Source organism: Tursiops truncatus, chromosome 20 (genome assembly GCF_011762595.2).
Source record: "Tursiops truncatus isolate mTurTru1 chromosome 20, mTurTru1.mat.Y, whole genome shotgun sequence".
In the NCBI taxonomy this organism is placed as follows: domain Eukaryota; kingdom Metazoa; phylum Chordata; class Mammalia; order Artiodactyla; family Delphinidae; genus Tursiops; species Tursiops truncatus.
In genome coordinates this window covers 52,034,305-52,058,425 of record NC_047053.1, presented here as the reverse complement: position 1 = coordinate 52,058,425, position 24,121 = coordinate 52,034,305, and the positions used below count along the sequence as shown (strand labels likewise).

General features: G+C 57.1%; 1 protein-coding gene and 1 long non-coding RNA gene across 6 annotated transcripts in view; one reads left to right on the top strand and one right to left on the bottom strand.

Annotated features, from left to right (window-relative positions):
* Positions 1 to 10,960, top strand: part of GPRC5C (G protein-coupled receptor class C group 5 member C) — a 16,085-nt gene extending 5,125 nt beyond the window's left edge. For 2 of the 5 annotated variants that reach the window (XM_033847056.2, XM_033847055.2), the window contains exons 2-5: positions 1,872 to 2,957; positions 5,725 to 5,819; positions 7,769 to 7,918; positions 9,545 to 10,960. In XM_033847056.2, coding sequence (XP_033702947.1) covers positions 1,904 to 2,957; positions 5,725 to 5,819; positions 7,769 to 7,918; positions 9,545 to 9,577 — 1,332 coding nt within the window. In that variant the 5' untranslated portion in view covers positions 1,872 to 1,903 and the 3' untranslated portion in view covers positions 9,578 to 10,960. Of the gene's footprint in view, positions 1 to 1,871; positions 2,958 to 5,724; positions 5,820 to 6,598; positions 6,856 to 7,768; positions 8,391 to 9,544 lie in introns of those variants that run through there. The other 3 variants (XR_004523705.2, XM_033847058.2, XM_073798062.1) reach the window with 3 other exon arrangements.
* LOC109550494 (uncharacterized) lies at positions 9,467 to 24,121 on the bottom strand. The gene is made up of 4 exons (XR_012328716.1): positions 23,763 to 24,121; positions 22,787 to 23,637; positions 14,774 to 15,305; positions 9,467 to 11,826 (listed from the first exon to the last, which is right to left on the bottom strand). It is a non-coding gene; the product is annotated as an uncharacterized lncRNA (long non-coding RNA).

Genomic DNA, 24,121 nt, shown 5'->3' with positions numbered 1-24,121 from the left:
AAAAAAATTAATGGTAGGTGTTGTTTGGGGAAAAGCAAGCTTAATTGGCAGACGAGGTTGTAGTTGGGAAGGCTGAGAGACCTAAAATGCTTTCAAGGAGCATATGTAGAGGATATCTTACAGGACTTTGAAAGTTGTTGATCTTTATTCTGTCAGTTTCACTTAATTTTGAGTTTTATTTCCTCTGACTTAGTAGCAGCGTCCTTCCCTTTCTCAATCATGGAGAGACAGTTCTGTTTGCCTGTTATATATTAACTAACCAGGAATGGTGAAAACATTAAGGGCTTAGCGGTGTGCAAATCTACGCTCCACCTCCTAAAGGGAAGAAAGAGAGGTGGTGGGGAAGTTGGATCGTGCCATTCCCCTCCCAGCCACTAGTGGTCACTATCAGCCCAGGAAAGCTTGGTTGCTGTCTTTCTGGAAAGTTCCTGGGTCCAAGAGTTGAGAGAGGAAGAGGCGAGGTTACACCTAGTTACTTGAACATAATAAGGGGTGATTTAAATGTGGAGTCCCTGCATTTCAGAGAATTTTGGAATTTGTGACTTGCTTTTTAGAGCATTTAAATTTTCTGTCCTCCAGGTAAATTTAAAGTCTTTGAGTAGAAAACTCACTGATTTGGTCTTTAATTTCTCTTAACCTGCCACACTCTTTACCTCCACTGCACACAGGGAAAATCCAGCTGGTACTGAAAGCAGGGGTTTGGTTTTCTTTGGTGCCAGTCTACAGCATTTAGTAAGGCTGCTGTCCGGGACCGGTCCAGTGAGTCGTTGCAGTAGTAAGTTACCTTCCTGGTGTGAATAAAAGACATCTTTCTTGCCTTCTAGCTACAGTGCCTCAACTGTAGATGTGCCTCTACACATTATAGATTAATTTCTTCCATTATAGATTAATTTCTTTGGGTTTTGCTTTGCCCTTGCCTGGTTCTCGCTTTTAAAATGTTAATGCCTCATAGGAGGATTTTTGCATTAAGTCATTAACTCCCTAGCTGGGAAATTCGTTGATTTCTTTTTTTAATATTTATTTATTTACTTGGTTGCTCTGAGTCTTAGTTGTGGCAGGCGGGCTCCTGAGTTGAGGCACGCGAACTCTCAGTTGCGGGATGCGTGTGGGATCTAGTTTCCTGACCAGGGATTGAACCCAGGCCCCCTGCATTGGGAGCACGGAGTCTTACCCACTGTGCCACCAGGAAAGGCCCAGAAATTCGTTGATTTTATTCTTGCGACTCTAGCAACTGAGCTTCCAAAGAACTTTGGATTCTGAGGAGAAGCGTTGGCACTAAAAGCCGTAAAATGAAGGGCAGTGGTAGGGAGGCATCAGGGGAAAAGTGTTGATACATACAACTTTTCCATCATCTCTTCACTTTCTCTGGTTGCAGTTTGCACCTGTTACAGGTGCTTGTGAAATACTCGCTGAATGAATGAATGAGTGGCTGATTTGCCGTAGACTCAGGCGTCACGGGGACAGAGTGGAGGGGCATGGTGTCTGGCCATTTGAACTCTGGAAGTCCCGGGACAGAGAGGAACTGAGTGCTGAGTGAACTTGCTCGCAAACCTCAGCCCCCAGCCCACCTGCAAGAGCTCAGGGAATATCTGGGCCCAGGTTATGATTTGGGGGAGGGGGAGGGGCCTGAAAATTCAGCACAGTTTCCTCCTTTTCCATGACCGGGAACAGGGATCACACTTGGGTTTCATTTCATTTGCCTCTCTGGTCACTTGGTACAAGGCCCAGGAGTTCTGTGTTAAGAACGATTCTGAAGCCCAGAGGCACAGACAAGATCAGTGTGCCGTGGTTCAGAATGGGGGCGACGGCACCTCGTGTGTCAGAGTTTGCCCTGGAGGACTGATTGTGCCTTTTCTCCGCTCCGTCTCTAGGGACCCAGCTGGGGCCTGGCCTGGGAGCCAGGATGGCCATCCAGGAAGCGGTGCTGATATGCCTGGGACTGCCTCTCCTCCTACTCCCAGGGGCCCGGGCCCAGAACCACGCCCCAGCTGGCTGCAGCCCGGACCTCAACCCCCTCTATTACAACCTGTGTGACCGCTCTGGGGCTTGGGGCATCGTCTTGGAGGCAGTGGCGGGGGCGGGCATCGTCACCACTTTTGTCCTCACCATCTTCCTCGTGGCCAGCCTCCCCTTCGTGCAGGACACCAAGAAGCGGAGCCTGCTGGGGACCCAGGTGTTCTTCCTGCTGGGGACCCTGGGCCTCTTCTGCCTCGTCTTCGCCTGCGTGGTGAAGCCTGACTTCTCCACCTGCGCCTCTCGGCGCTTCCTCTTTGGGGTCCTGTTCGCCATCTGCTTCTCCTGCCTGGTGGCCCACATGTTGGCCCTCAACTTCCTGGTCCGGAAGAACCACGGGCCCCGGGGCTGGGTGGTCTTCGTCGTGGCCCTGCTGCTGAGCCTCGTGGAGGTGATCATCAACACGGAGTGGCTGGTCATCACGCTGGTGCGGGCAGGCGGCGGCGAGGGTGGCCCTCCGGCCAACGGCAGTGCCAGCTGGGCCACCGCCTCCCCCTGTGCCGTCGCCAACGTGGACTTCGTCATGGCGCTGATCTACGTCATGCTGCTGCTGCTCTGCGCCTTCGCGGGGGCCTGGCCCGCCCTGTGCGGCCGCTTCAAGCGCTGGCGGAAGCACGGGGTCTTCGTGCTGCTCACCACGGCCACCTCCATCGCCATCTGGGTGGTTTGGATTGTCATGTACACCTACGGCAACCGGCAGCACAACAGCCCCACGTGGGATGACCCCACGTTGGCCATCACCCTCGCCGCCAATGCCTGGGCCTTCGTGCTCTTCTACGTCATCCCTGAGGTCTCCCAGGTGACCAAGCCCAGCCCAGAGCAGAGCTACCAGGGGGACCTGTACCCCACCCGGGGCGTGGGCTACGAGACCATCCTGAAAGAGCAGAAGGGCCAGAGCATGTTTGTGGAAAACAAGGCGTTTTCCATGGACGAGCCAGCCTCAGGTGGGTCATGGGACATCCTCCCCAGGTGCCCTTTTATTTTATTTTTTTAGTTTTTAAAAATTGTTGGCCACACCCTGCAGCCTGTGGGACCTTAGTTCCCCAGCCAGGGATTGAACCTGGGCCGCCGCAGTGAAGGTGCCGAGTCCTAACCACTGGACCACCAGGGAACTCCCCCCAGGTCCCCTTTTATTCCAGGTGGTTTACTGCAGGACAGGGGGCTGGTCTCCGGAGCAAAATGGGAGGTTCCTGAGATTATCCAGAGTTTTCTGCCTTAAAGTCACTAAATTCCATATTTTAAAAAAAATTCTTTATTTCTTTTTGGCTGCGTTGGGTCTCTGCTGCGGCACGCGGGCTTCCTCTGGTTCCAGCGAGCGGGGGCTACTCTTCATTGCGGTGCGCGGACTTCTCACTGCGGTGGCTTCTCTTGTTGCGGAGCACGGGCTCTAGGCACACAGGCTTCAGTAGTTGCAGCACGTGGGCTCGGTAGTTGCAGCACGCAGGCTCTAGGGCACGCAGGCTTTAGTAGTTGTGGCGCGTAGGCTCAGTAGTTGTGGCTCTAGAGTGCGGGCTCAGTAGTTGTGGTGCACAGGCTTAGTTGCTCCGAGGCATGTGGGATCTTCCCGGACCAGGGACTGAACCCATGTCCCCTGCGTTGGCAGGTGGATTCTTAACCACTGCGCCACCAGGGAAGTCCCCTAGATTCTTTTTTTAAGGATTTTTTTCCTATACTCGCGCAATTCATGAATATATTTTCATTGTAAAATTTTACACATTACAGGTAAAATTTCCCTCCACTGTCAGTTCTACCCCATTCCCTCCTGTTCTGTCCCCAGAACTGATCACTGTTGGCTGATAGTTTCCTGCCTCAGTTTCCTCATCTGTAAAATGGGGATAATAATGGTTCCTGTTTCATAGGATTCTTTTGAGGATTCAATTAATGCATCTTCTGGCGCTTGGAAGATACTCTAGAAGTATTAGCTATTAGCTCTGTCAATATTATTATCCTTCCAGAGCTTGTTTTTCCATTATGTACATATCCATAGTCTTAGTTTCCTCTTACAGTCTTTTCAGTTCAAACTTTTTTCTTTTTCATAAAATCGCGTGTGCCACATGCTGATCTAAGCAGCACCCGGTATCCAACAGCCAGCTCGTCCCCGAGCTCCTGCCCCAGCTCTTTGTTAATGGCATGGGGCTCTCCTGAGGTGCTAGGCAGCCCCAGAGCCTTGGTGGTTGGAGCCGAGGGCGCCTCGGAGGTGGAAGCAGCAAGAAGGCAAGAGAAGCCCCTGCATCCTGGGCCGAGCCCCCGGCGGAAAAAGCTTGGGAGGCAGGAGGGGGTGGGGGTGGCCATTCTCCAGGAGACTTGGCCAGACGTGCTCCCAGCTCCCTAAGGAAGGAGCCTCTTTCTGGCATTTGTTCATCGTAAGGACCACTAGCGTTTATTGAGCACACACTGAGTGCCAGACATTGAGCCTTTCCGGATGTGCCCTGTGGCATGCGTCTCACGTGCTTTCTTAGCCGGCTGGATACAGCCCCTTCGTCTGCTGTGACCCGGAAAGCCTGGACGCTGACCCCCTACTCTGCTGATCGAGGAGTTGGGGGCTTAAGACTTGACCTGCCTGATTGTTGAGCACTACCTCTGGGACCTCTGCCAGGGGTCAGAGGCAGAGGCAGAGGCAGGGGAGGTTTCAGAATCGAAACTCTCTGCCTTTTTTTTTCTCTACAAGCTGCGATCCCTGTAATCTCCGCCTTGGGGAAAGGAGTGATCCTCACCCTGCCAGGCACTGACCTTTGACCTGCCCAGTGGCGTGGCCCCTGGCATCCGCACAGCCTGGTGCCAAGTGAGGGGGGAAGGTGCAGTTGGTGAGGCTTGGGGACGAATGTTGGGAGGAGCCTCGGCGGCCCCCACCTTTGCTGTCACCTGCTGGCCAGAGAGCCTTTGTCCTCAAGGCAAACACTTCTGGGGCTGTAAGGGGTTTTTTTCCTTTTATTTTATTTTTTCTAAATGGAAAAATCAATTGAGTGAGCCCAGCACTTAGGAAGCCCTATAGAGTTGTGGTCCCTTTAGAGCCGCAGGGCCATCAGCCGGCAGGAGATGGGCATCCGCTGCCCCGGCCCTAGCGGCTCAGCCCTCTCCCCGGCCCCCAGAATTGGTCAGCAGCTTTCCTCCGACCCAGCGCCCAGCAGCGTAGGACAGATCGGGAAATCGACACCCCGGAAGGCACAGGGAAGTGTTCCCAGAGCTGAAAATAGTTCTGGAAACTTGCCAGGGGGCCACAGGACCGGATGTGCCTGCAGTCCCCCCGGTGGAGCTCTGGGTCCTGGGCAAACAGCACCCAGCCCTGCCCCATGCAGACTCTCGGGCAGTGGGGTCTCTGCTTATTTACCCTGGCGCCTGGCAGCTGGCCCACAGCAGGAGAGGCCAGAGCTGGAGGCTGGCCATCTTGGAAGGCGGCCGAAGGTCCATGTGCCCCTCTTGGCCTCTGGCCCCAGAGGGCGGAAGGGGATGTGAAGGTTGCTGACGGGACGTTTTTTCGGTGGGAGGGGGTGTCATGCTGCAGGGAAAGCCCCAGGGGAAGGCGAGCATTGTGCTCTCTGTGCATCTAAACAAAGTGATGCTGGGCTCCACGGGGTGGGGTACACCTGCAGCCTCACCCCCAGGGCTGGCCTAGCCCCCTTTTCCCTCTCCCTGCCTCCTGGGGAGCCTTGCCTGAGAGCAGGAAAGGGAGCTTAAAGCCCAGCCCGGAACAGCTGCTATGTCTCCTTGCAGCTAAGAGACCAGTGTCACCGTACAGCGGGTACAACGGGCAGCTGCTGACCAGTGTGTACCAGCCCACTGAGATGACCCTGATACACAAAGCCCCGGTGAGTGGGGTGCCCGGGTGTGCAGGGTGGGTGGCAGCGGGAGGGAGGAGGCAGGCTCTGCATCCGATGCGTCAGCCTTCGGGAGCCCAGGACCCCAGCTCCCGAAGCCTTCCTCCTGGGGTTGATGCTCCCGCTACCTTTCGCGACACTGTGGCGGGACCTGTCTGCCCCGTGTCATCGGGGTGTCAAACACTCACTGAGGACAGCTGCTCAGAACAGTCTCTCTCTGAGCTGGTGGGAGCTGCCAGCTTTCCCCTAGGCAGCTTAGGGAGGGACAAGGGGGGGCCTCAGCCAGGTAGGTACCATTCGTGGTGGACCGAGGACCACAGGGCAGGTCTGGGTGGGTATTAGCTGCTCCACCACAGCTGTCCCAAGAGGCTCTCCTGCTCCCTTCCCCCCACCAGCAGGCAGCAGCTCTCGACCTTACACCTCCCCTGGGCTCTGGAAACCAGATGCTCCATTAGCCAAGGGAGGGCGGGTGGGAACAGGAAGCCAGTGGGTTAGAGTCTCACTCCTATACGTGCCTCCCCGCTGGCTGACAGTTGCTCTTGGGGAGACCCCTCGCTCTCCTGAACCTGCAGCTAGGTCCCAGGAGAGGGAGGCTGCGGCCAGGAGCCAGGATAGGCCGAGGAATGAGTCTCTGAAGGGCACAAGCACAGTTTGCCGGCCCCCAGACACCCAGGGTGCCCCACCTGGCCACCCCTCACCTGCGTGCATGGAGTCGTGCTTCTTCAGGAAGGAGCTGAACTAATCGATATTTTCTCTCACGGTGGCTTCAGAAACATGGTCCCTCGACCCCCAGCGTTACCATCCCCCGGGAGCTTGCTAAAAAGGCACAAGGGCCAGCGGTGTGATGGAGCGAACAGTTAGCATCTCTTCAGTGATGTCACCTCGATAACTTGGAGTTATCCAAGCCATGATGGGAATAACCGCCCACAGAGATCTGCCAACATTACAGATCAGGGTCGTGAAACATTCACCAGCTCACCGCGGGGTGGGGCTCCCTAGGCATGGCTGTGGCTTCATAAACAGTCAGGTGATTCTGACACACAGCCAGGTTGGAGAACCCGCCCTTGATCTAGATGTTCCAGGAGCTACAGGGGGAGGGGGAGTTGGAGATGGTAAATGGGTTGGGAGGACCACCCGGGTCTGAATGGATTCAGAAGGCAGCTTGGGGCCCTGGAGCTGCGGGGGTTTGGTGGCAGCTGTGTGCCTAGGGATGAGGCAGGTGAGGCCTGGAGCTCACCTTCCCTCCAGGGTGGGACCTGGGACCCATGCCCCAGCCTCACCCACACAGGAACAGAACCAACGCAGCTCTGACCAGGATCCAGGCAGAGACCTTGGATTTTAAGTCTCCAAAACTTAAAACTCTCAAACCCCAAACCATTCGGGGTTTAAGTCTCTAAATCAGACTGCTGGATGAGAAACGGGTGACACGCCTGGGGCCTGACAGAAGGGTGTTCTGGGCCCGGCACACCAGCCGGTGATGCCGTTGGGGGGGTGTAATGCCACCGGGGGTACTCAGCTAAGAGTCTTGGAGGAAGGGGGCCTGGGAGCGTAGCCGGGCGGGTCACAGAAGCCCTGTGTGTTTCACTCTCTGTTGGGCCCCAAGGTTTAGGGAGTGGGACAGGGCTTGAGAGGAAGATCCTTTTGGAAAGAGCCGTCCACTGTGTGAAGCCCCAGGACCATCGGAGGTGACTGGGAGCCTCATTTCCATGCCCAGAGGGTGGCCCTCTGCAGGGTGAGATAAGGGGCTGGAGGTCAGAGGTCAGCTCCTCCATTTCCAGACTCGGAGTCATCCATCTCAGGCCCGGCTGGAAGGGGCGGAGGGGGAGGGCAGGGAGGGAAGGGGGAGCTGGCAGGCGCAGCCCTGCAGGAAGCGGAGTGGGAGTGTGTGTGCATCCGCCCGGGCAGAACCCAGCTGTGACACCGCCTGTTCTTCCTTCCAGTCGGAAGGAGCTTACGACGTCATCCTCCCGCGGGCCACTGCTAACAGCCAGGTGATGGGCAGTGCCAACTCCACCCTGCGGGCCGAAGACATCTACGCAGCCCAGAGCCACCAGGAGGCCACCCTGCCGAAGGAAGGCAAGAACTCCCAGGTCTTTAGAAACCCCTACGTGTGGGACTGAGGCGGCACCAGGAGGAGGCGGGAAGATCTGGGGACCTGACCCGGGCGAGGGTCTTCCTGGGAGCCCGTGCTCTCCCCTCCCCCTCCCCCTCGCTGGCTCAGGACAGGTCAGGGCCTCAGCCGGGAGGCCCTCCCCATCTGCCAGTGTTCGGCTGGGCGTCCCCGGGCCCCTCACCCACTCCTCAGTGTCTGTGGCGTCCAGGAGCCAACTCCGGCTTCGTGTCAGGGTCACCTGGCTTCGTGTCAAGGTCACCTGCGGCGGCCACGCTCCAGCCAAATCGTGTTCTTCCTGGGGTGGCGGCCAGTCAGCACCTACGTTCTCTGGAGTCTTCAGAGAGATTCCTGCAACCTTGAGAGATGTCTCAGGCGCTTCTGTCCCGGGTCTTGCTCCTCTGTGAGGGGCAAGGGTGCCTAATAAACACGTTTCTGCTTTATTAACCCTTCTTCTGGGAATGTCGTGTCTGATCTGGGCTCTCGGTGTCTGATCCGCCCCTCCACCCTGGCCTGTGGGTGTTTCCTCTTTCTCCTCCCCCGCTCTGAATCCAGCTCCCAGGAAGGCCGCTGCTGGGTTTTCCTTCTGTGCAACGAAGCAGCTGACACCTCTCCCCAGGGAAGGGTTCTTCAGCTAAGCCTGGGTCCATGTCCTGTGCCATCAGCATGGACCTCTGGGCCCGGCTCCTGTCTCGGGTCTCGTGCAGCATCTGGGCTTATGTGAAACGAGGCAGCTTTCCTCTGGGATCCCCTCCACTGGGGTCGGGGCCGGGGGAGTTCTGTGGAGAGTATTTGAAGGGAAGATGGGCTGGCTTCAGCCCCTTTAGTGGGAAGGGTGGTGCAGATCCGGCAGTGGATGGGGTGCAGGGCCACTGCTCCATCTCTCAGATCACACTGTGTGTGTGTGTGTGTGTGTGTGTGTGTGTGTGTGTGGCTGGGAGTGATTCGCAGAGGACCAGGACCTGTTTTCAAAGGTGGGAAGGGGCGGGCCAGGTTCTGGTAGGTTTCACTCCTGGGCAGGAACTTAAATGCCCATTTGCTCAGTCCTTTATGGTAAAACCTTTCCACAGTGGCTCATTTGAATCCTCGGGGCTGCCCCTGAAAGATGGGTAGGACAGTAAGTACTTTCTCTCCCTTTTCCAGAGTCAAAATCCCAGAACCAGACCATTTTAGGGTTAGACAGGGCCCTGGGGGTAAGTGATCAAAGTAGCTCTCTCACCGCCTCTGACAGGTAAGCAGACTGACCCAGAGAGGCCACAGAGCCTCTGGAAGTGGCCGTGCTGAGACTGGCCAGGCTTTCCCAAGACTCTGGCTTGTAGCGGGTCCCGGTGGCCTGGGTTCAGACGCGCAGTGGTGCTCTGACCCTTTGCAAGGGGCTGGCCAAGTCGGCTCCTCCCAGGTTTGGGAATGTTTCTCCCCAACTCGCCAGAAGCTATTTTCTGACACCGGTTGTAGGGAAAAGACGTTTCTGTTGGAAGAGGGGAGAAAGGTTGCTGGAAGAAAAAAAAATCAAACTTCTCCTTCGATGTCAGATTGCACCAACTCCCCTGGAGACTCAAACCCTTTTATTAGTTGTTGAAACACTTGTTCTTTCTGGTTACTTTAGGCTCAGTCCCCGAAAAATAACACAAGATGGTAGACGCCCTCTTCCCTGGACCGCACGTCGTTCTGCTGTCCTCATTCCTGTGTCCAGGCTGGGCAGGGCCCTTGTCACTGGAGCGGGAAGGGCCCGGAGGCCACCGATCTGGAACAGTGGAGTCAGGGGCCGTGTGAAACCCTGGGGCATGTGGCTGGGGCTGTGGTCCACCCCCCCTCCCCGCCCCCGCAATTCCTGCCCAGCCCAGCCTCTCCTGGTCCCCAAGTGACCTGAGACCACAGGAGCCGTCTGCAGACACCCAGCCTCCCTCTGGATGCCCTCCCCCGACATCACAGCCCCTGTGCCCCCTGCTGTGGGTGTCCAGATGGTCATCCTTCCTGGCCATCTTTCGGTTCCAGCCTCAGCCAGTCCCGCCCTGCTCCAAGGCGAAGCCAAACCGCGGCGAAGGTGGCCCTTGCCCTTCTCACCTGCACCTCCTGCCACCACCTGGACCGTGGAAGGCCGCTGAGCTGGGCAAAGCTCACTCGAGACCCGGACAGATCGTGCCTCTCTTCCTGGCCTGCGGGTCCTGGATCTGAGCCCCTCTGCATCACAACCTGATACCTTCATTGAACTAGGTCCCATAAAGACACAAGGTAGGGGCTAGGGCGGCATTCTCAGGGGTCGACTGAGAGTCCTGGGCCAGATGAACCGGGGTCTAGGCCTCTCCCAGGACTGAGACTTGTGGGACTGGGCGCAGCCCCTTAGGTACGAGGTGTCCAGGACTGAAGACTGTGCCATTTCCTGGCGGGCAGATGGCTAGGCTTCTGCCTCACCTTGGGCACCTCGACAGCGCTGGTGCTGTCATCACCCATGACAGGCTCCACCAGGTCCTGATGGCCACCAAGGGAAGTGGGGGCGTCCTGACGACCTGCATGATGCTGGCACTGGCAAAGATGTGCTCACAGCTCCAGACCCGTGGGAACGAGATCTCTGCAGTGTCTCCTTGGCCTCCTGCCCTCGGGTACCAGAGCTGGCTCCTCCAAGGGGCTCAAGCCAGGTGTGTCCCCAGAGCTCACCTCTGCCTGCTGAGACGAGGCAGGATGAGCACAACACAGGTGCTGACCCCATAGGCGGTCCCACAGCCCTCACCCCCACCCCAGCGCCACCCTCTTGCCCCCAGCACCTGCGCCTTTGTCACCAGCGTGTTTCTCCAGGGCTAAGTTGGGTGAACAGGCCCTGCAGAGAGCAGGGCTGTACCCCCGAGTGTGACGACCCCCTCCCCATCCACTGACCCTTGTCCTGGACTGTCCAGTTCCATGAATGGAGTATTAGTTACTCTGATGGAAGGGGAGGGGGGAGCTCTGAGCACCCCCAACTCCTTGTGATCTAGGTTAGTAGCCCCAAATCCCTCACGGTGAATAAAGGCTCTATCTCGCTTTTCGAGCTGATAGTCTCGAGTGAGTCCTGGCAGTGCCAAGGGGCCACGGGGAGCAGCCTGCAGTGAATGTGGGTTTGTTCAGAGTCTGAGTCCCCTGGAGGCCTGCGGGCGAGGCTGGGGAGGGATGGGCTCCTGAAAGATGCAAACCTGCCCAGATTCAAGAACACCCCGTGGCCCTGCTTCCTCCAGTCTATGGCCAAGTGAAGAAGACAGAAGTGTTCCAGCTGCATCACAAGCCTTGAATGGAAAAAACCAGAATAGGCCAGAACATGTTGCAGGTGACGTCAGGCCAACACCTTGGTAAACGGCACCCCCATTTCTGTCAAACCTTGTAGCTCGGGGCGGAGTAGTTTGGACTTAATCACTGCTCAGGATTACATGACCTTATTCTCTGTGAGGAATTACTACCACAGAATCCCTGTGTGTTCATTAAGAATTTGTCTGGGATTTATTAATATATATTTTTAAATCCAGCTCCTTGCCTTCTAGACCAACAAAGGCTGTCTGATTCCAACTAAATTTTTTTCTTGGTTGGGGATTTGTTCTAAGGGGAAACCAGGCCTCCCAAACAGGCCAAGCCCAAGGTCACTGTCTCCCCACACACCCCCTCTCCCCCCAAACACAAGGCCTGGTGATGCAGGCATGGGGCAAGAGAGGGGACCCACCTTTATCATAATCTTGCTGCTGCCTGGTGGGCTGGTGGGGAGGGAGGTGGGAGCACCGTTGGGTAAACTTCTGGGCTCATGGGAAGGTGGGTGGGAGCCAGGTATAACTAATACCTCCCTTGAGTCAGGAGGACCTGCCAAATGCCACGCCCAGCATTCAGTTTACACATGTGGTTCCTGAACTCTTTCAGGGTACCTCACAGTTCCTGTAAGAGCGAGAAACAGGTTAAGTGACTTGCCCACAGTCACGCAGCTAGTTAGAGTCCGTCAGCCCTCCAATCCGTTCTCACCAGGTCCAGCACTTCTAGCTCCAGGGGGACCCGCGGTGCTCAGGCACAAGTGCGAGTGACCTGACTTTGTTTCCTGTCTGCCGTCTGCACTCTGGGCCCTCTTAGATGCTGCAGCCCCCGCTCGCAGCAGCCGCATGAATTATTTAGCATGTGCGCCAGCCCGGTAATGCTCTGACCTCATCCCCCTAGGGCTCAGGGCGGGGCTCTGACCTCGGTCTCCTTGAGGAAAGGCTGCTGAAGGGCGGAGGCTGGGACGTGGGTCGCTGTGGGATGTGGGTGACCGAGGGGACATCAGTACCCTCAGGGAAGTGGGTGGGGGCCAGAGCCCAACTGCCCTTGTAGCCGGAGGCAACTCTGCAGAGGGGAGAACGCACCCCAGGAATCAGATGGCCACGGGTGCGGATCCAGGCTCTGGCTTACTAACTTTGTGACTCTGGGCAGCCCTCTTGACTCTCCCTCAGTTTCCTCATCTGTAAAATGGAAGAGCTGACACTCTGAGTTCGTATTTAGTGCTGAGCTTCTCAAGGTCACTCCGTGGAAGTGAGTGCCAAGGATACGCATCCAGGAGCTAGCTGCCGCCTGTCTCCTGCCCAGGCAGGCTGCCCTCCAGGCCACATTTCACCACCTTCTGCCCTCTGGAGGTGCCACGTCTTCTCTTTCCTCTGCTGTCCCTCACGGGTGCCCAATGGGTGGGACAGCAGGTTGCTGGGATTGGAGGGAGACCCCAAGGAGAAGGACAGACCCTTGGCAGAACCCTGACCGGCAGGGGTCGTCAACCGAGGTGTTAAGAGGGTCACCTGGGCACAAGAATTCAAGAAGAGCTAAGGCTGAACTGCTTTCAGTCCGTAAGCAAATGCTTACTAAGCCCCTACTCCGGGGACCTAGCAAGAGCGGATCCCTGCCCGCTGGGGGCTCACAGCCTAACTCCTCTTTCCCCAGGTCAGACCCAGGGGCTGAAGTGGACGCGGTGATGGTGGGTTCCGTCCCGGATCCATGCTGGCATTAAACAGGCGGATCACACTTCCGCCGGGCCCCTCCCGCCCGCGTCCCTCCGAGTGGCCCTTCTGCTGTCAACAGGGCTCCTCGGGTGCGACCCGGTTCTTACTAACTCCCGGACTTTGGGCAGCTTCCCTCACCCTGCCCGGGTTTCCTCATTTGTAAAATAGACCCCAGCCTCCAGCTCTGCCTAAGCCCTGGAGCTGGGGCCCCCAGCAGTTGATTGAGAGGGGCCCCGAAACCATAGGGCTGTGCTGAGGGTGACCCTAGGGGCCTCGACTCCGGGTCTGGAGGAGAGCAGGGCGGACGCGGGGCCACCGCCCGCTGGCGGTGCCTGGAGCAGAGGCACTGGGGGCGGGGGGCCGAGGGGCGGGGACGGGGAGTGGCGAATCCCAGGCAGCTCTCTGCTCCTTGCCCCGCCTCTCCGGCCCTGCCCTGAGGAGGGGGGCGGGGGGGAGCGGGCCCCCGAACGCCGCAGACGCCCCACTGTCTCCCACGCACCTGGGGTGGCAGGAGGTGGGGCTGAGGACCGAGCCCCGGGCGCCCGGACGTCACTCTCCAACGAGGACCCGCCCCCCAGCCCCCAGCCAACCTGGGTCCGCCTGCTGCTCCCCACCCCCGGCCCCGCCCCCGACACCCCTGCAACCTGATCCCCGCCGCCGGGGCAGCCGGCCCGGACCGGTTGTCTCCACTTGTATAGCCGTCTGGGCTGCGGCCTGCCCGGGGCCGCCGAGTCCTGGCCCTTCTCCGCCTTCAGGGCCCGGCCCGGCCAAGACCCGGTCCTTCCACTCAGCTTCCCCTCTGGGGACCTTTTTTCCGCCCCCTCCCAGGCTGCGAGCCCCGGACCCGGGCCGATTCCTGCAGCGTTCATCCTTGTATCTCTGGGCCCAGCACAGAGCGGGGGGCCAGGGAAGCGGGTCCCTGTTCCCTTGAGAAGAAATCCCCTCTGGGAGGCTCGCTGAGCTCATGAAGCTTGGATGGGTGGGTGTGATGGGGCCCGGGGAGCCCCACTGCCTCCTGCCTGCCTTGCCTCTAGGGCGGGATTCCTCAGACTGGCGCTCCTGACGTTTGGACCCAGACCATTCTCCGTGGTGTGGGCCGTCCTATGCAGTGTAGGGCAGTGCGCAGCGTCTCTGGCCTCCACCTTCTAGATGCCAGTAGCGCCGCCACCATCCCCCTAGCTGCGACAGCCAAAAATGTCTCCGAACATTGCCCGGTGGCCCCTGGGGGCAAACTCCTGGATTGAGAACCACTCCTGGGGGTATTGCCGTGGGCGTCCAGCCGAGGCACACAGGGCCCTGGGTCTGGGTCTGGAGCTGGAGGCACAACCCCCCCTCCCCACTCTGCTCCAAGTCCAGGACTCTGACGGGCTTCCCCTCCTCGACTGGTTTGCAGGAGCCTCAGGCCAGCCTGGAGACTATGACCCCTCAGCCTGACGACATTCAGGCAGCATGTGACCAGCCAGCTCCCCTCACTGCGCAAACCCCTTCTCAGCTCCTCCCCCAGGTGGGTACTAAGCAGGGCCCTGGGGCCGGGGATGCGGGAGACTCAGATGTTTCTGTCACCAAGAGTCAGTGTAGTTGGGGCACCAGAAGGGCAGCCTCCGGTTCACAGAGAGGAGCTGGGGGAGGGGCCTTGGTGGGCTGAGGCCGCCCACTGAGCCCGGGGGCTGTCAGGATGGAGGGTCAAGGGAGCTTCTCCATCAGCGGGGGCTTAGCTGTGGACCCCAATCCTTGGGGCCAACCAGACGTGACAGGGCTCAGCCTCTGTTCTCTTTCCATAGGGGAGGCAAAAAATAGGGCAGCCTCTTACACACGAGCGTGCACACACACATGCATACACATCACACATACACAGACGTACACACCTGGAGGTAGAGGGCAGGGGAATGGGGTTTTTGGAGCACAAAAAACTATAGGTCCCGGCTGGGGAAGATTCAGTTCGGCCCCTGAACCAGGCCCGCTTGGGGCTGGCCCTCACAGCCAGGTCGGGCGGGCGTAGAGAGAGGGTGGGGTACCCGCCCCTCCAGATGCAAAGCAGAATTTTCAAAAGGATCCAATCCCAGCGGGAAGTGGGGAGGTTTTACTAGTCCCTTCTTTCCCCATATTCATATTTTCCAGTATCTGCATAAAGAGACAAAAGACATCATAACAGGTTAAAGAGGAGGAGACGGGTCCCCAGGACCAGGCAGATGAGGGACAAGATTTTTCACTGTCTCCCACCCCCACCTTTCCCTCCTTGCTTCCTTCCTCTCATTCCTTCCTTCTCCACAAAAACAAATGACATATCTTTGGGACCTCCCTGGCGGTCCAGTGGTTAAGGCTCCACCCTTCCAGTGTAGGGGACTCGGGTCCGATCCCTGGTCAGGAAATTAAGATCCCACGTGCCTTGCAGTTCAGCTTAAAAAACAAAAAAAAAATACGTATTTAAAAACAACTGATCTGAAAGAAAGAAAAGGTGCCCGTAAAGTGAACTCACCCTGTAGCAGCCCCCTTCCCACGGGCCTGTGTGGTCACTGCCCTGCCCTTTGCAGAGGCCGGACGCAGCGATCCTCGGCCACACCTCTCACTCCTCGTCCCCTAAGAAAGATAGGCAGCTCTCACCCCGCCAAGTCTGTCCAGTGCCTTCTCCCCTGGGGAGGTTTTTGAGGCAGCTGAGGATGGGGGCCTGGAGAAAGCAGAGTGTGTTCATTGCATGCAGGGGCATGGGAATCCCACACCCACCCCACCCCTACCTTGCTAAATAATTGCAATTCTGAGGGCTCTGAATGAGATATTCAGGCCGCAGGTTGGCGTGCTCCTGCAGTTTTCAGTTTTTCTGCATGTAGCTCATCCTTATAAAGCATGCCATGTCCCGCAGGGCAGACAGTTCAGACCCGGGAATAACATTTGGCTCGTTCATTTCATTCATTCTTTACTTCTTCATCAATATTTATTAAAGGCTGTTCCCTACCATGATGCTCACTGACATCAGTTTCCACACGGAACTCTGTCAGGCACACAATTTTCCTCGCGCCGCAAATCTGTGACCTCCATCTCTGCGTGTCACTTCAGTCACATGTCAGCTGTCTCTGGGAGTTGCCACCCACCGTCTGTGTGATTTCTACAGCTACCTTACCGTATCGAGGAGGTGCTGCTATGCCCTTGGGCTGCAAGGACAGAGTCACCCATAAGTGTACCTGTGTTGGGGGTGAGGGCTGACCTGGGAGAGCTTGTCAGATTAGAAAGTGGAGCCCATGACCCCTGGGCAGGGGTAAGTGAGTCTCTCCCTCGGTCAGAATCACAAAGGCCACCAGGGGAGTTTGTGAGTCATCAGAAGGTCCATTCTCCATGGGGACCAATGAGTAGAGAATCTGGTATATTCGTTTGCTACTTTGCCATCTGCCAAGACTGGGAAACTTAAACGACAGAAGTGCATCATCTCACGTTTCTGGAGGCTGGAAGTCCAAACTCAAGGTGTCGGCAGGGTTGGTTCCTTCTGAATCTGTGAGGGAAGGGTCTGTTCCAGGCTCTCTCCTTGGCGGGCGGATGGCCATCTTCTCCCTGTGTCTCTTCACATCATTTCCTCTGTGCATGTCTATGAGTCCAAATGTCCCCTTTTCATAAGAACTCCTGTCATACTGGATTGGGGATCACCCTCATGATCTCATTTTAACTTGATTATTCCTATAAAGACCCTCTCTCCAAATCATTCTCATTCTGAGGTACTAGGACTTCACCGTATGAATCTGGGTAGGGGGGATGAAACTCTCCCATAACCCCTGGGCTAGTCTTGGGCAAGGTTGAGGTGAGTGGGCAGTCCCCTGGGGTGGCCCCAGGAAAGGACCGCCTTGAGAAGTGCAGTCTTGCAGGCATGGCATGGTCGTGTCTCAAGCAGCCCCGTGCAGGCTTCGTTTGATTCTCTCTGGGATGCGATACCCCTGCACGGGGGCTGAGACTCCCTGGCACCACGAGGCTGAGATTTTTTTTTCTCCTCCAGGAAAGCAGGTGGCATTAATAAATAAACGGAGACAATTATCTCCCTTGTCCATAAGCCAAGAATGTTGACCTCCTTGTGCCCCTTCCCAGATAAGGGCTGCAGATCTGGGTCAAGGGAGGACCGGCACTGAGCAACCCCACCTGTAAAGTCCCTCTGTTTAGAAAGCATGCCTCCTTGTCTTTCGTGTGTCAATAAAAGGATAGGGAAGGAGCTGCCCCCGCCCCACAGCATCCCAAGTGAGGTGAGAGAGCTGTGATTGGCTCTCACAGTGAGCCCACAGTTGCCCCGGAGGAAGGCCAGAAAAGCCATGGGCATCTCCCCATCTTGGGTCCAGAGCACCACCCTAAGTGTCGGCCACCCCAGGAGTGAGCTCCGCCCACCAGCTCTGATCCCCAAGGCCACCTGGGCAGGTGGTTAAAGAATCCATCTTCCAAGGAACAGAAGCTGCAGGTAACACCCGAACACAGTGGTGTATTCCAACTGGAGGGCACAAAGGACCACAGTCCTCTTGGCCAGTTTCGGACTCACTGAGATTACAAAGGAAGTTCGGCCTTGCCCAGTAGGAGGGAAAGCCCCTACCCTGGCATTCCCGGGGTGCAAGGCGCTGAGGAAGGGTCTTTTCAGATGGCCATCCTGCCCCTGCTGTCCTAGTGGTGACCAGGGGAAAGTTTTCTGGCCACCCTTGGACGGGGCAGCAGGGAAGGGGGACTCCAGGGACAGAGTCAGGACCTCCTGGAGGAATCTTGTTTAGTTTGATGCTGACCTTGGAAGTTCCAGGTTTTATCTTTCTAAAGATCGTTCTTTACAAACTCTTTCCTCTTCCAAGTTTCAAATCCTGAAATCCTTTCCGCTGCCATAACCTCTTTACCCTCCACCTTCCCTCCCACCCTTTCCTTGGGCTTACTTCCCCTCACTGGGGTTCCCCATCTCCCAGCCCCCTCCTTCCTCCAAATCCACCAGGACCCAGTCTTCCAAGCGCCCCTGGGCGAGCTCATCCTGGCAGTACAGTCTGTAAATGAGGGTGCTGCTGGTCACAACCACACCAGTGACCAAAAGGTGGTCCGAGCCACCTTACCCTGCCCCTGTTAGTCTAATCTTTTTTTTTTTTTTAATTTATTTTTGGCTGTGTTGGGTCTTCGTTGCTGCACGCGGGCTTTCTCTTGTTGCGCTGAGCGGGGGCTACTCTTCGTTGCGGTGCGCGGGCTTCTTATTGCGGTGGCTTCTCTTGTCACGGAACACAGGCTTTAGCTGCGCGGGCTTCAGTAGTTGTGGCCCTCAGGCTCAGTAGTTGTGGCTCTCGGGGTCTAGAGCTCAGACTCAGTAGTTACGGCACACGGGCTTAGTTGCTCCGCGGCATGTGGGATCTTCCCGGACCAGGGCTCGAACCCGTGTCCCCTGCACTGGCAGGCGGATTCTTAACCCCTGCGCCACCAGGGAAGTCCTGTTAGTCTAATCTTAACACAGCTTTGGGAGAATCTGGGTCACCACAGGCACAGTTATCTTTCTGTTGCTTGTACAACGCTTTAACAAATATTTCTGATGCTCAGGGATGCAGAGGCATGTGAGTGCGGTGGCATTGAACTCTTTACTAGGACTCTAGGGCCCTCCGTCACTCACCCTAATGCCCCAGACCTCTGGGAACCCAATGGGAATCCTGACACTGTCTGGGGAATGCTGGGGAGCTGCTGATCTCCATTCCCCTGTGCAGGTACCAGAGAGCTCTTTAAGCCACTCCCACTGATTTCATTTCATTCAATAAGTATCTATTGAGTTGGTCACCATGTGTAAGGCACAGTCCTATCCTGTCCTATCCTCTCTGCCACCTCTGACCACAAGTAGAGTCCCAGGTATCCCACGAATCCTGCACAGTAATTTCCTAAACTTATCTGATTGTAGGCATCTTCTGGGGGGTCTTGTGAAAAATGAAAGATTCAGGAATCCCCTGGCGGTGCAGTGGTCAGGACTTGGTGTTTTCACTGCCGTGGCCCGGGTTCAATCCCTGATTGGGGAACTAAGATACCACAAGCCGTGGTGAGGCCAAAAAAACACCCCAAAATAAAAAAGACAGATTCCCAGTCCCCAGCCCTGGAGAACCCTGACGCGGGAGGTCTGAGGCGGGCCCGGGATCTGTGTTCACAGCCAGCTGGGAACAGGACAAACATCCTTCTGGAATTTTCAAGGGCTCTGTCCATCCACGTCCCAGAATATCTCCAGGAGGGCAGAGATCCAGTGGGACTGAGAAGGAGGGTGCGGGGCCCTGGGCCGCCTGTCTGTGCTGATCGCTGTGTCTGATCTGTGACCCCTCCTCCACGCAGGCCACTTGGATTTCTGCCTTGACCTCAGAATCACTTCTACCTTTTAAGGGTAATCTTTTGTGTTTTCCTGTCTTTGTTTCCGTGTTTCCCCCTGAACCACAAACTCCTGGAAAGGAGAATTGTTGTATTTTTATCTTCATGTTCCCGTCTTTGGGCCCAGTTCTTGGTACAGCCCAGATCTCCATTAAATATTTGTCAAATAAATGAATAAATGGTGCCTGGGCATAGAGTGCCCCCTGGTGGAGCCAGAGAGTATGGCAGGATCTTGGATCTTGGCTGGAACAGTCGACCTGGAGGGACATGTCCTGGCCCTCGGGTTCAGGGCAGCCCGTCCAAGTGTGACGTCACGTGGGGCTGGGGTAGAGGTAGGGGTCCATGGACAAAGTCTGAGGGGAAGGGGTGGGCTGCGCCTTTGAAAGATGTGGCTTTCCTAGGATAGGCAGGGCTGGCCAGACAGTGAGACCCAGAGTCTACACTCTTAATCACTCTCAGCGTCCATCTATCCATCTATCCATCCATCCATCCATCCATCCATTCATTTTCAGAGCCACCTTTATGGATCTGACCCTGTGGAAGGACTGGGGATGGGGCACGAAATCCCCCAGTCACGTCAAGTCCCCCGTTTGAGCCCTCTCCTTCTCGGGAGAGTTTTGGTGGTCTAGGGGTTAGAGAGTGGCTCCCTGAATTGAGTTCCCCAGCAGACTTCTGTGCTTCCTCCACCTGCTCCTGGATGTGTCCAGGGTTTGTCTGAAACCTCTTTTCTCCCCCTGCAGCATTCTCTCTCCTCCCTCTCCCTCAGAGCATGACGCCATGCCAGGGCTCCACCCAGACCCGCTGAGTGTGAATCTCCAGGTGCAGTTGGGTAGGGAAAAGGGGGAGGGAGATGGAGGAAGGGCTTAGGCAAGGATGTTTTAAGAAAGCTCCCCAAGGGACTTCCCTGGTGGCGCAGTGGTTCACAATCCGCCTGCCAATGCAGGGGACATGGGTTCGAGCCCTGGTCCGAGAAGATCCCACATGCTTTGGAGTAAGTAAGCCCATGCGCCACAACTACTGAGCTCTCATGACACAACTACCGAAGTCCGCGCACCTAGAGCCCGCGCCACAACTACTGAGCTCTCATGACACAACTACCGAAGTCCGCGCACCTAGAGCCTGTGCTCTGCAACAAGAGAAGCCACTGCGATGAGAAACCCACACACCGCAAAGAAGAGTAGCCCCCGCTCGCCACAACTAGAGAAAGCCCGTGCCGCGCACAGCAACGAAGACCCAACGCAGCCAAAAATAAATAAACTGGTTAATTTTTTTTAAAAAAGATTGAGGTATAATTGACATAGAACATTATAAAAAAAATTTAAAAAGCTCCCCGAGAGATTCTAATATGCATCCAGGGTTAAGACCCCTGCCAGCTTCTGTGTAAACAAATGTGGTGAGCGGAATTGGGAAGCCGTACCAGGATTATGCCTCTTCTGCTTCACCCCACCAGGCCCCCGCAGTGCTGTGCTATGTCTCCTACCCTCTCCCCCACGTACATACAAACATGCACTCTGTCCATGACAAGAGCTGAGCCTCCTGTTATCTAGACCTGGAAACCTCAGCGGCGTTTAAGCTTTCATCCTTGAGTCCCTGTGGCCAGAATACATCCTCAGAAAGGGCTTCCTGTCAGCAGGGAGCCTTGGGGTGGTGCAGCCCTGAACCCACATCCTTGCAGTGGAGGACATTACCGGCAGGGGAGGGCAGGGGTGTGTGAGACCCACTTCCCTGTCTCTGCTTCCCAACCGGAGGTGAGGCCGCTCCTCCCCCACACCTGCAGCCTCAGCCCCACCCCTCCTCTAGAACATTCCAAAGGAGGCAGGAATTGGATCAACAGCGTGCCCACATTAATGGGGCAGCTGGACCGTCCCAGGCTGGCCTGAGAGCTGGTGGTCTAGTTGGGCATCTGAGCCCCTCCTGGTCTCACTGGCTGCGAACCAGGAGCCCGAGAGACCCCGGAGCCTGAGCTCTGGCATCTGCCATCCCTCCTGGCCTGCGAGCTGGGCACCGCCCCGTTTCCTTCTCCATCCCTTCCACCCCTTCTGCTTTCATCCCCTCCTCCACCACGGAGGGCCAGCCTGCCTCTCTGAAGGCCCTACATCTTCTTTCTAAGGGACTGGAGCCTTCCTCTTGTTCCTGGTCTACTGGCTGGGGGATCTGGAAGGATCAGTGCCACACACCTGGATACCCGGACAGAAGCCTCTCTACTTCCTGACTTCCAGAGACGGGAACAAAGTTACCTGCCTCAGAAAGCCGGCAGTTCTGGCAATCACCGACAGATGGCGACAGGGGCTGCCCATGGCTGGCCAGTTGCGTCTTTGCCGAGGTTCTAAGGAAAGCAACTTCTCTAGTCCCTGCTGCACTGCTTCTTGGCTGACTGACTGGTATTCCCTGGTTCCGGCCACCTTGGGAATTAGGACCAGGCCTGTTGGGCCTCCCAGCACTGCCCCATAACCTGCCTGTTCCAAGGCTAGGTTTGGTCATCTGGTCCACCCCAGTTCCACTGCCCCTACTCACTCCCCTCCCCGTCACCCTGAGTCTCCGGGGGCCCTCGTGTGTCCCCTTGGGGCCAACCAGAGATGAGACAGACAAGCAGAGATGGAGCCAGGTGGGCAGACAGGAGTTGAAGCAGAGAAGGCACTGGAATTCAGAGTGTGATGGAGCGGGTAGGCATGGTTTGGGCGCACGGAGGGTGGAGGCCCGGCCAAGGCAGTAAGTAGATCTTGCCTGCAGCTCTACCGACGAACAGCAACCACACCCCCGCACTTAATTCCTGGCTCCCCAGGGAGAGCGAGGTACGGACACTCATCCCCTCTGTTGAAAGTTTTTTGATGACTTCATCTCTGTTTCAAGCCCCCCTACTCTTCCTCAGCACAGGGGCAAGGGCCGCCAGGGACAGTTTTGTCTTTGCCTGGGGCGGCCCTTGGGAAGAAGGAGGAAGCAGAAGGTGGTGGTGGCGATGGGGAGGCAGGAGGGGGATGGGTACTCCCTGGCAAGGTCATCAGTTTGGTTCCCGTGGCCTCATCATCCTGTTCACCATTGTGCTCCTGGGTCAGCGGTTTGGGCAGCTTCCACGGCCTTCTCGAAGCCATTCTTTCCCTGTCCTGCCCTGCCCTGTGCAGTCACCACCCTTTGAGTCATGGGTCATGGTCTGGTGGACAGAAGTTTGGGGATTACTATGGACAGACGTGGGTTCTTACAAGTAAGTTATCTCATCTTTCTGGGTTGTGAGGAGTAGAAGTGAACACATGTGCATGACGTGTGTTGAGGAAACAGGAGAGTAAGTGATGGACCAGCCCGTTCACGTCTCTGATCTCATTTTATGCCTCCCGTGAAGGGGGCAGGGCGAGGAGTAGTGTTCCCATTTCACAGAAGGGGAAACTGACTGAACAGGGATACCCAAAAAGCCAGAATGCAGCTCAGGGCCAGGACACAAAGGCTGGACCCTCCCCACTGTCCTGTCCCCATTGTAACAGTCAGGGGTCCCCCGGAGGCCGGCTCCCCTCACCCACCCCACACTTTCAGTCCTGCTCCCTGGAGAGATCTCAGATTATTACCTGTGATTCAGCAGAGACGCTGGAAGCCAGCGCTGAGAGAAGGCTGTCCCCTTAGACCCCTGTCCCTCTGTGCATCCCTGGGCAGCTGGGAGGGGGCTGTTTGTCCATGGTGCTGCCGGTGCTTTCCCTTCCAGGTGTGCAGACCACTGGCCTCTGCTTGAACCTAGTTTGAGAGGTGACTTAGGTGAAGTGCACGTCTTACATGCTCGGTTGGATGGATTTAACACGCTCGCACCATTTTAAGTTCTATCCCTTTCTTCTCCCTGGGGGTGGAGTTAGGCAAGAGGATGAGAGAGAGACCTCGGTGCCCTGGCCTTCTCTGGATTGATCTCCAGTCCAGTTTCCCTTCCCCAGGACGTGCGGTGGGCACGTGAGCATGGGGCGATGGGGGCCCCGTGTGGTCCCTGCTTACGTGAGGTCTCACAGTCTTTCCATGAAAAGGAGGGCACGCGGTGACACCTGGGCATAGGTGATCAAATACAGAAGGAGGCATTGCGGGGCACGGAGGTGAAGGAGGGGGCTCAGAGAGGCCAGAGGAAGGAGGGGGTCTTCTGAGAAGATGGCTGAGTATGGCTGTGAAAGGGTGAGTGGCAGGCATGGCGGAGGCTGAGGATGAAGGAATGGCCTTGGGGAGCCGTCCACGCCCCTGCCGCTGTGGGTGCCCCATCCCTGTGATGACCCTGAGGACCTCATGACCATCTCTTCTGCAGCGGAGCCAGGGGCAGCCCCAGGGGGACGCCACCCCACCCCCCGACCACGGCTGCCCGGTGAGCTCCGCAGGCCCCCGGTGCACCGGCTCTCGACCCCGGCTCCTCCTCGAGGGTGGAGACATTCTCTCCAGGTCCAGGTACCTGCGAGGAAGGACAGGGTCTGCGTAGAGCAGGGGCTCTGTGGACAGGAAACCTGGAGGATCCCTCCAAGGGGGATCAGTGAGGGGTCTCAGGCCCCTGGCTGGCACTGCCAGCCCTCTGCTCACCCACAGCTTCCTCTTCCTCTCTGTCTCAACCACTGCACGTCCAGACCCAAGCAGAACAGCATGGTACGGCCGTCATGCTGGCTGTGGATGGTAGCCCTGGGACTGTGGGATGCCCCGGAACATGGGCTGCTCAAGCCACTTTGGCCCCCAGAGGGTCAGGCCACGCTGGGGTAGTTTCCCTAGAGAAAGGCAGGAGGGCGAGGCGCGGGCGGTCCCGGGGAGCCCCCCAGAGAGGCAGGCCAGGCCAGACGGGAGCTTCGGGGTCAGGCCGCGGACACCGGTCTCACCCAGGCTGTGGCGGAAGGGAAATTAGATGCCCCCAATCCTCCATCCGTCCCTCCCCGCTGCCCCGCCCCTGA